This window comes from Caretta caretta, chromosome 10 (genome assembly GCF_965140235.1).
Source record: "Caretta caretta isolate rCarCar2 chromosome 10, rCarCar1.hap1, whole genome shotgun sequence".
Taxonomy (NCBI): Eukaryota; Metazoa; Chordata; order Testudines; family Cheloniidae; genus Caretta; species Caretta caretta.
In genome coordinates, this window is record NC_134215.1 from 1,864,320 (window position 1) to 1,875,908 (window position 11,589).

General features: G+C 48.8%; 1 protein-coding gene across 2 annotated transcripts in view; it reads right to left on the reverse strand.

Moving 5' to 3' along the window:
* USP31 (ubiquitin specific peptidase 31) overlaps nucleotides 1–10,648 on the reverse strand; it is a 60,461-nt gene extending 49,813 nt beyond the window's left edge. For both annotated transcript variants that reach the window (XM_075133344.1, XM_048866435.2), the window contains exon 1: nucleotides 9,919–10,648. In XM_075133344.1, the coding sequence (XP_074989445.1) occupies nucleotides 9,919–10,530 (612 nt within the window). In that variant the 5' untranslated portion in view covers nucleotides 10,531–10,648. The remainder of the gene's footprint in view (nucleotides 1–9,918) is intronic.
* Between the last annotated feature and the right edge of the window lie 941 nt (nucleotides 10,649–11,589).

An 11,589-nucleotide genomic window follows, 5' to 3' on the forward strand; every position in this document is an offset into this window, starting at 1 on the left:
AGCCCAAGGAAGGCCAGTTAGGGGAGTTTGGAGAGTGCTGAAAGTGGGATTTTCAAAGCCTAATTCTCACTGTTTTTAATGGAAATTGGACATTGAGATCCTTTAAGCAGCTTTAAAAATCTCTCTGGCACAGATTGTTCTGTGTGTGTTAGAGCCCAAAGCTGTTCAGAGGAAGAAATGGCAAGCCTGAGGCACAACTACTGCTTACCCAGCAATTGCGTGTTGCCAATCCCACAACATTACCAAGAGGAGAAGGAAGCAGAGGCTGCGAAATTGGCACTAGTTAGCAGAGCTGCTGCTCTCATTAGGCAGAAAAAAAGCCGAACAGCCAGGTGGTCGTTGCATTGTGTCAGGGCACAAGAGCCACAGGAAGCAGAGTCCCCCCAAGCAGAGAGCGGGAACACACGCCACCTCTACATTCAACAGTGCTTCTTCCGCAGAATCTCCCCCTCCAACCCTGCCCAGCTCCATTACATAGTGCTATTCTCCCAAAGCTAGTGCCGAGAAGCTACCGTACAAACACACAGATGCAAGTATCAAGACATCAGAGGAGAGGAAGAGCTGCCATCAAGTCGTTTTTCTAAAAAGCCAGAGACCATGTGAAAACTCGGGAGAAGAAGGGCTAGTGTCTGGCAAAGAGAGATTTAACAGAGTACAATTACAATAAGAACAAGTTAAAGCGATTCTATAGTTCTAAACGCAGACAAAAATGTCGAGTCCCCTGGCAGGCTAGAATCCATCTGCTGGGCAGGAGTTCGCAATCTGGGAGGAGATTATCTCAGCTGCATGCCTCACTGCATCTCTGCCCCCTTTCTGGTCTCCGGGAGAGCCCTCCTCCCCGGTCAGGCCCCATGCCTTTACCTCTCCTGGGACAGAATTCCATAATTCTCCCACTCTTACCCAGCATGCTGTAGCCCAGGACCCACTGCACCAATCACAGTTATCAAGCAGGTCTGACTAGGTTCTTCCCTTGAGGAATTCTGGACCAGTGGTCACTACATATACCAAACAGCTTCCTCAAAACCAAAGCATTGCTATGTTGTTTATTGTTTAGTAGGAACAAAGCACTTAGAGAAAAAGGATTTTAGAACAATATACTTGTATGTCTATCTTATCTAGTGGTTTACCATCCCCAAAGGTAACCTAGATAGGCCTACCCTCTTCAGACACCTCCAGCTGGAATCTGTATCTTAATCTAGTTCCCCAAGCAACTCCCCCCTCTCAACAGGCAGAGAGAGTCCCTTTTTACATTGCTACAGTCCTTTTGAGCTTCTGGCTCCCTCCGGTCGGAGCACTGTCTCTCAACAAATCAGGTGTTCGCTGAGAAGTGGCTTATCTTGAGCTAGGCTTATTAAAATTTAGGACTGGAAAGTACCTTCTCTTCAAGATAATTTGCTGCTTTTTCTCTTCCAGCTTATTTTTTCATACAGCCCCCTGTGATGCTATCTAATTAAAATATGACCATGCAAATCATTGCTGCTACCACTGTTAGATAATTGCAACGAATCTTATACAAAATGTGACACGTGGCCAGAAAGGGTTAAGCAGCTTGCAGGATAATTGACCCAGAATCAACCATTAGAGAGATGGTAGAACAGTATGTAAATGGTCATTAGGGCCATTCCATGGTAGATGGTCTAGAACTTTGAAATGCAAACATGTATTGTTAGAAATTAGAGGTGATATTAATTGTATGTATGTACTCATATCTTGTTAAATGCAAGCCATGTAAACACACAGTTCCTGTCACTATAGCTATTGATTCAGAGATCAAAAGGGAATATTAACATTTAGATTAATCTTGGGTGCAATAATGTCATTGTGTATGTGTCTCTTTAAAGTTTGTGATAGATTGCCTAATGGATAAATTGCCTTGTGTTAAATTGGGTAGCTAATCACCGGTGATTCTTAGGAAATCAAAGTATCCGTGACTGCCTATTGTTCGCCTAAGGACTCCGAACTGTATAAAGATGCCTTGGGTCTCAATCCATTTTATCTCAGATCTGCTTGATGCTTCATGCAGGGGAAGCTTAAGCCCAAGATTGAGATCTCCAGCCCTAACCTGGAATTACCCCGAATATAATTATTGGACTATAACCTATGACTAATTCTGAAAGAACTCTTTGCAACTACAAAGCTCACCATCTCTGCTATGAATCAGTCTCAAGAATTGTACTCATGTCTGTATGTATACTGATCTTTTAACCAATACTCCCTCTTTTTTTAAATAAATATTAGTTTAGTTAATAAGAATTGGCTGTAAGCATGTATTTGGGTAAGATCTAGAATATTCATTAACCTGGGAGGTAATGTGTCCGAGCCTTTGGGATTGGTAGAACTTTATGTGATGAAGATGATTTCCAGTAATCCTCCTCATATTTGACTTGGGTGTCTGGGTGGAGGCCTGAGGCTGGGTGGCTTTAAGGAAACTGTGTTGCTGGCTTCTGAGGAACCAGTGAGGTATTAGAGAAGTCTGTTTTGTGCTGGAGGTAAATTTAAGTATTGGAATATCCACCAGCTTTGGGGATTGTCTGCCCCATTCTTTGGAGTTCACCCTAATTGAGTGACCTCAGTTGGCTCCCCTGGGACCCTGGTCACACACCCTAACTAAACCAAACCAATATATTTATGCAATAAACATCTCATCAATCAGATCAACACACAGCATTCATCAGTTATAGGACAGTTCCACTTCTATCAGAGAGCTTAATGAGTAACTCCAAACATCATCTTCCCACAATGGAGCCTTACCTTAAAGTTGGAATTGGTTGCAGACACCATCAGTGGATCTACCCGCAATGGATTACACACAAAGCATCGGTCTGGAACAACGATAATCCAGTGGAACTGGGTAAGCAGTTTTATTAGTGTATAATGAGCTTTGGACACCCCCTTTATCAGAGGCCAGGACATAAATCCAGGGCTTTATTTAAAAATAAAACAGGTCCTAGGAGACTGGAGAGATCCTGGGACACTCACAAAACATGGCACATCTGACCAAAGAGTGGATAGTGATTCTAGCTCTATAAACATTATCTTTTCACTACAGAACTAGCTACAGCAAGCTCCACAGAGTTACCACGAGAGGTATGTTCTACAAACTCTCTGTCTTAACCGGATTTTCTGGATTTTTTAAAAAAAATACGATTATGTGATTCATGGACCATGGGTTAGGCAATTTCTCACAGGCAAACTGAACGGGAAGAACACACCTTAATCGCTACAGAAACATAGTGAAGGATAAAGGGTGTTTGGAGCCTTCATCCTCTCTGAGGTGCCTGTCAATAAGGGTTCAGAGGGAGTGCCCTCTCTCAGAGGACAAGTCGTAAGGGCAAGCAGATAGAAGAGACACTCAAGGACCAAGGAGGAGACAAGAGTCAGCAGGGGTGCAAGTGACAGTAGGAGTCAACAACCCCGGCAGATCAGCATTTTCTCCCCATCCCAACTTACTCCACAGAGAGAAGGGAAAATTGTGTTTGTCCAGCAACTGTCCAGCTCCATCCCAAGTCACAGAGCAGAGGGGACTGGAATTTCCACAGCATGCTGGCTGCTACACTAACAGTTATAGGAACTTTACCTTTGGGTAATTATTTTCTGGTAACAAGCTTTTAGGGCTTCCAAAAAGTCTGCACACGAAGTTATTAGGATGGGGTGCAATATTGCTCTCCTCTAGATACCTTCAAACTTCAACAAACATATTAAAGACTGACTAAGGAAAGGATAGAATTAGGAAACAGTGTGTTGCTTCTGATAACAGGATAACATTCGTTTAGCTAAAAGAAAAGGAGGACTTGTGGCACCGTAGAGACTAACAAATTTATTTGAGCATAAGCTTTCGTGAGCTACTGGCACTGAGTAAGGTCCATCTTCACATCTGCAAGGAGTGAGCAAGCAGGTTTATACCAGATACAAAGTGATTTGATGATTACACTCTGTCACGTGCTAGCTAGGCTGCCTCTTTACAAGGGGCAAGCTGTTTCTAGTGAATTTACTTTTTGCATTCTCTGTCCTGAAGTGTAACCATCCTGAGCCTGCCGTTAAATCCTGTGTTTAATGGGATTATTTGCTAACTGACAGATTTGCACAATGCCTCTTTAAAGGTATAAGTAAATACTCTTGTGTGGCTAAGGCGGGGACTGTAAAGTATGGGAAAAAGTAGAACTTGAATTTTTCCATTTAAAAGCGAGAGCTAAATGAATGGTTTCAGAGTAGCAGCCGTGTTAGTCTGTATCTGCAAAAAGAAAAGGAGGACTTGTGGCACCTTAGAGACTAACCCATTTATTTGAGCATAAGCTTTCGTGAGCTTTTCTTTTTGCGGATACAGACTAACACGGCTGCTACTGTGAAACCAGTAAGTTAGGGTGTGAATCTATTGTCCGTGTGGCCCCTCTGAATAGGATAAACAGGAGTATATCAAAGCATGCTAGGGACCTTTTCGTGCATTGCAGCAGGGTTCACACGGACAGCTAGTGAGCTTAGATTTACACTCCATCTTACTGACTTCATTCAGACAATCCCTCAACAGCATTCCCCATGATATGTTGCTTGACAGATCATCCAGAAGGCTCCTCAGGTGACTCAAAAGATGGTATGCGAGAGAGGCATATAACGAATGCCTAGAAAGAGGTGTTCACCTAGCAGTTGTGGGGTTTTTGAGAGGAATGGGAATGCAGAAGAAGAGAGTTCTACTAAAACCTTTTGAAGGCAGGAGTTATTTCTATCTAGGTATCATTGTTATTAATCATGAACATGACGGTAGTGCTTAAAGACTAAACAAGTGAGGCCTCATGGATGCATTGTACAAGCACAAGAGTAGTAGATGTTCCCTTCCCCCACTTCCATCGCCATTTTGTCACTGCAATGTAAACTCCTCTGCAATCTGAAGTCACTTATAAATTTCCAAATGCAAGTTCAACTGATTATTTGATCATGGCAGTCGAAGGAGTAATTGGTAACAGTTTATATGATCCATTCAAAGACTAGTTTTTAGACTGTGGACTCCTTGGGACAAGACTGTCCTTTCTCTATTCAGGAAGCACTTTGCACACTCCAGACACTATCAGAAAAAAAATGATTTGAAGTATCTGTGTCCCCAAGCATGTCTAAAAATGGTTTCATTATTCCTGCAGTTCAAGGGCTCTGTTCTTCAAGTGCTTATACAGCCCAGCACGATACTCAGTATTGAAAACTCAAGTGTTCACTCACATGAGGACCCCACACAGCAACTATGCACAATGTAATCGCTGAATATGCAGTTCGCTGTGCCATGCACACATGACAGGGACAGCAGCTAGTGGGGCCCAGCTCACAAATGAATTAACAGACCTCCACAACAAAAAACATGGAAATAGCAGGACTGCAATGGAAAGACATCAGTGGATTTCCTGTGTGGAAACAGACAAGATTGCTGGCCATTGTCCCAAATTCAGAAGATTAGGGAGCCTAAATTGTGTCCGTGCAACCCCCAAATGGGCAACTTAACAGGAATCAAGAGGGCACACCTAGTAGATACATCGGGTGGGTCAGGATATTACTGTCTTCATCTTCAGTAAGAAAGTGCAGCATGTGAAGATTACATATTCTGGAACTTGATGGGACCTAGTTGCTCAGATCAAGGTACAGCACTGCATGCTGGGACCTGCAATCTCCACTAGTCACACCATCATTTGGATAACGGAGCCCTATGGTGCCTTCAAGAGCCACATCAGACGCACAAACCATACTTCCGGCTGCTCTTGCTATAATCCAGTACATCCTCTCTTCATCCTGCCATGCAGGAAAAGAATTCACCATTTAGATGAACAAAATGAAGTCTCCACTGTCTCTTAATCCTGCAAGGGAGCGCTGAATTTTGATGCTCCAAAGAGTCATTGTTTCAAAGAAGGTAATTTAGTAGTACTGTACTCTCACTATGCTAGGAGTAAAGTTAGCCCAGGAATAACCTCTTACTGTAGCTTTGTCAGGTGCCTTTCATCCCAAAGGACCGACAGTGCTTTAAAGACTACAGACACAAGATCACTTCCCCCACCACCACAGAAGTGACCTGACTTCTGGGGCAAACATGACAGCTATTTAACAGCACAATACTTTACAGTAGCTTTGGGCAGAAACTAAAACTGCAGAAGAAATGTTTAAGTAGGCAGAATGCACCCAAGTAAAACAGGAGTTGGCACAGATGTGGAGATTAAAATCCTCCACTCTTGCAAAAAGTGAAATTGGATATTTTCACGTGGTCAGAAACTTGGTTTGAGTGTAAGAATCTACCCTTTAAAATGAGTGACTCTGTAAGAATGGCATCTTACTATTCAACAGATCTACTTTCTGCATGTAATCAGTCAGACTTGCTCACCTGAGTGACAAAAACAAGTTTTAATTTTAACACATTAGCACTGCAGAATCCACACAGCAATGGAACAGCAAGGTGGATGCTTTCTGGGCTCTCACAAAACCAAGAGAATTGTTTATCAAGTTTCAATAGAACACTAAAAATAAAAATACTGGAGTTACGAAGGATAGAATCTGATCTGCAGAATATTTATTACTGGTGACAATACATGAGCCAGAAAGCACCTCATTTGATTTATAGCTTGAGTCTGTGGCACTATCATGTAAAATGCAAGTCTGCTTTTTTGAAGACACTTAGAAGCTAAGTTAGGTCTCTGGAGCTGCTGAAATACAAATGTTGAATCCCACAAGGCCCCTTACGGAGAAGCATGTTTCAAATTAGAACCATGCTTTGCATTCCTCCTGAAAGACAGCATCAATACAGTACTCTCCTGCACCGTGCTGGGAAGTCGTGCCCACTGAATCATGAACACCAGGTCCTACAGCACCTGCAGCTAGACTACAAAAATTGGAAGTCATGTGACAGCAACAATGCAGTGGTTCTCAACCTGTGGCCCTATCAGCACACAGCTGCAGCCCATGTGACATCCTCAGGGCCACACAAATACTATATATATTGTGTGGATGTCGTCCACATAACAGAGATCAGAGGAACAGCCGTGTTAGTCTGTATTCGCAAAAAGAAAAGGAAAGCTCATGCTCAAATAAATTGGTTAGTCTCTAAGGTGCCACAAGTACTCCTTTTCTTTTCACATAACAGAGAGAGCGCTTCATGTGTGGCCCACAGTAGTAAATAGGTTGAGAACCACTGCATTAGTGGTAAGCTGCTAGGGCAGCCATGCAAACCTGCTCTGTCCTGTCATGGTGCCATGACTACACCAGTGCTTGCAATATTCATGGCAGCAGTTGTAATACAGGTAATAATTTTTCTTGTGTAGACCAAATCTAGGGTGAGAGTTCTCCGAGGAACACCAAGAAGTAACCTAACCCAATAATGCTTCTGACTAGACCACAAGTTAAAACTATCCCAGTTTTCACATCCGGAAATAGAAATGGCAAAGAAAAAGTGTGGCCTGAGGCAAAAGCAAGCAGTTGTTACAGGAGACTACTTGAGAAAGAGTACTATTTACACAAAACAAACTGTTCATTGCTCAGCTTTGCGAACCAGACGACTGAAGTATACCTTCTGCTCACAGCCACAAGTTGGTTCCACCAGGCAGCTTTCAATTAGCAACATATGGGCCACATATCTAGAAATAAGAAAAGGAGGACTTGTGGCACCTTAGAGACGAACCAATTTATTTGAGCATAAGCTTTTGTGAGCGACAGCTCACTTCATTGGATACATGTTTTTATACACACAGACCATGAAAAAATGGGTGTTTATTACTACAAACACCCATTTTTTCATAGTCTGTGTGTATAAAAACATCCTCACTTTTTTTCATGGTCTGTGTGTATAAAAACAAACATCTTCTGTATTTTCCACAGTATGCATCTGATGAAGCGAGCTGTAGCTCACGAAAGCTCATGCTCAAATAAATTGGTTAGCCTCTAAGGTGCCAAGTCCTCCTTTTCTTTTTGCAAATACAGACTAACACGGCTGTTACTCTGAAAAATATCTAGAAATAGTATTTCAGACATGTCAAGAACCCCAAAATTCTGTTCCACGGGACTTTGGAATAAGCTTTAAGACAGGAAAAGACCACCAAAACAAAGTCTGGTACACACTTAACTTGCTATGTGCCTGGTTTGGTATTGATGTTAATAAGTTAAAAACTTATTCAGAGAAGGGTTCTCAGGCAAACTAGTCCCAAGGGCAAGGTTAGCCACTGGCACATGAGACTGGATCTGAGTAAAGAGAGAGGAGGGCTAACTTAAAAGTAAACTAGTTTAAGAAGGTAAGTAGTGTATTGCTAGCATAGCCAGGTTAACAAGCAACTGCTGCTCTACAGACAAGAAACAAGCTGTTTGCAAACACTGCCAAGTTAACCTTCACGCTCGATTTCAGCATTTAGTTTTTTGCTTTGCATGACAGAAGTTTCAAACTTTGAAAACTCCAATCTGCTGTTTGTCTGTTTACAGACAGCTAGCATTTTTGCTTACTCAGAACTGTGAGAAACAACATTCTCCATAGGCATTGGTTATCCCAGAGAGTCACTAGTGACTGCCATTGTACAACATGCCTTATGAATCTGCTTATACTTCAGCTAGTGGTACACATCTGGTCCCAGCTTCTTAATAGAACCAAAATTAACATTTGTGGCCAAGAATAAAAAGATAAATATCCACTAAAAAGAGTTCCTTTCTCCTGAAAACACTTAACTGAAACAATAAAGGAATCTCCCTAGTGCACTGGTATTCAAACTCGTTTTCTGGCGACCCAATTGAAGAAAATTGTTGATGCCCGCAACTCAGGGCTGGGGCAGAGGGTTGGGGTGCAGGGGATGGAATGCTTGGGGACATGAAGGGATGCAGGGGTGGGGACAGGGCTCTGGGGTGGGGACAGGGATGAGGGGTTTGGGGTGCAGAAAGCAGCTCCAGGTTTGGAGGGAGGGCTCAGGGCTGGGGATTGGCAGGCAGGGTTGGTCCCAGGCAGCAGCGCAGCAGAGATACTAAGGCAGGCTTCCTGCCTGTCCTGGCATTACAGACTGCACTGTACCCCAGAGGAGGCCAGCAGCAGGTCCGGCTCCTAAGCAGAGACCCGCAAGCGGCTCCACATGGTTCTTGCCAGCAGAGACCACACCCCCCAGCTCCCACTGGCTGGTTCACGGCCAATGGGAGTGCAGCGCCAGTGCTCAGGGCAGGGGCAGCGCCTGGAACCCCATGGCCTGCCCCGCCTAGGAGGCAGATCTGCGGTTGGCTGCTTCCAGGGCACAGTGCGGTGTGAGAACAAGTAGGAACTAGCCTGCCTTAGCCAGGCAGCACCGCTGATGCCCCTTTTAACCGCCCAGTCAGCAGTGCTGACGAGAGCCGCGGGGACCCAGTGCTTGACGTTCCCTGACCCAGTACTGGGTTGCGACCCGCAGTTTGAAAACCACTGCCCTAGTGTATACCAAAGCCCTCACGCCTGTAAATAAGATAGCTAAGCATGAGGTCAGCCTATGTCCTACTAAAGTATGACCTTGTACAACCTGCCTTTCCTCTTGCTTTTTCAGTTACAAGTTCTCCTCTTAGTCATTATAAACGGTGAAAGATTTCCACATAGCCCGGGGCCAGCTAACGGGCGTGAACAAGGAATGGCAGGGGCCCGTGTCGGGGACCATAGCACAGCTGTTCAATAAAAATCAGACCCAATTCAAAGAGAGCGCTGCTGAAGGCAAAACGCAGCGCCGGCAGGCGAGCCAGAGCGGTGACCCGCAGGGCGGGGACCGCCCTGAGCAGAGGCACATGCCCGAGCGGTTCGCACCCCAGCCCCTCACCTGCGCGGCCCAGTGGCGGGCGTGGCGCGGAGCACGTGTTCCACAGGTTACACCCCTGGGCCAGAGGCAGGCGCCGGGGAAAGGGCCAGCAGCGGCCCCCGGCCCAAAGGCGAGCCCAGGCAGCCGCGCCCCCGAGGCTGCCCCGCCTCACCTTGAACTCGCGGCTGTGCTGCGGGGTGTACTCCAGCGTCCAGAGCGCCCGCACCAGCTGCGCCAGCTGCTCGGTGACCTCGCCCTTGGGCGGCGGCGGCGGCGGGGCGGTGTCGCCGGGCGGGGGGGCGGCGTCCGCGGCGCGGGGCGGCTCGCCGCCCGCCTGGCCCCGGTAGTGCTCCAGCGCCAGGTACTCGGCGAAGAGCTCGGTGTTGCTGAGGCACTGCAGGACGGCGTTCATGAAGCACGTGTTCCCGTGGTTCTTCAGCCCGGCCACCCCGGGCACCGGCTCCAGGGCCTCGGGGGGCGGCGGCGGCGGCAGCAGCGGCGGCTCGGGGCTGGGCGGCGGCGGCGGCGGCCGGGCCGGGTGGAAGCAGCTGCCCAGGCCGCGGGCCGCCGCCGGCGGGGGCAGGCGCGGGGGCTGCGGGCCGCGGGCCGCCTCGGGCTCGCTGCTGTAGTGCGACAGGGTGGAGAGGGTCTTGAGCACCCGGCTCATGAAGCCGCTGAGCGAGCGGGCCGAGCCCGCGCCGGCCCGGCCCCGGAACAGCCGCTTGCTGAAGGAGCGTTTCTCTGGGGGGCCGCCGGCCGGCCCGGGGCCGCCCACCCTGGACATGGCTCCCGAGCCCACGGCACATCCCCGGCGGGCGCTGCGATCGGCCGCTCGGGCCGCGGCCTCCCGTAGCCTCTGCAGCCCGGCTCCCGTCCCCGCTGGGCGGCGAGCAGAGCGGCGGGGGGGGGCTCACCGGGACTCCACGGAGCGGCGGGGGGCGGGGCCACCGCGGGTCACGTGCCCGCCGTGAGGCCGCCGGCGCCATGTTGGGCGCGGGCCGGCCCGGCGCCATCTTTACGAGGGCGGCACGTTCGGAGCCCGCCACGGGGGCCAGAGCGGGCGGCCAGGGTCCCCTTCCACTTCGCTGCGCAGCCCCAGCCCCAGCCCCGAGTACAGCAGCGGCCCTGGCGGGAAACCTTTCCGGGGCCCGCAACGGGCGCCGTCCGCAGGATCCTGCCTAGCGCCCCCCTCCGCGCCTGCCCGCCCGGCAACCCCGCCCCAGGGCCCGGGAGACCCTAGGCCGGGCAGGGGGCGGAGGGTGGCACCAGAGGCCATTTCTGCCACCAACTGCCCCGCCTGTCCCTGGTCTGTCACCAACTGCCGCCTTCTGTCACCAGCTGCCACCAACTGCCCCGCCTGTCCCTGGTCTGTCACCAACTGCCGCCTTCTGTCACCAGCTGCCACCAACTGCCCCGCCTGTCCCTGGTCTGTCACCAACTGCCACCTTCTGTCACCAGCTGCCCCGCCTGTCCCTGGTCTGTCACCAACTGCCGCCTTCTGTCACCAGCTGCCACCAACTGCCCCGCCTGCCCCTCTTCTGCCACCAACTGCCCTGCCTGTCACCAACTGCCACCTTCTGTCCCTGGTCTGTCACCAACTGCCACCTTCTGTCACCAGCTGCCACCAACTGCCCCGCCTGCCCCACTTCTGCCACCAACTGCCATCTTCTGTCACCAGCTGCCACCAACTGCCCCGCCTGTCCCTCTTCTGCCACCAACTGCCCTGCCTGTCACCAACTGCCACCTTCTGTCCCTGGTCTGTCACCAACTGCCACCTTCTGTCACCAGCTGCCACCAACTGCCCCGCCTGCCCCACTTCTGCCACCAACTGCCCTGCCTGTCC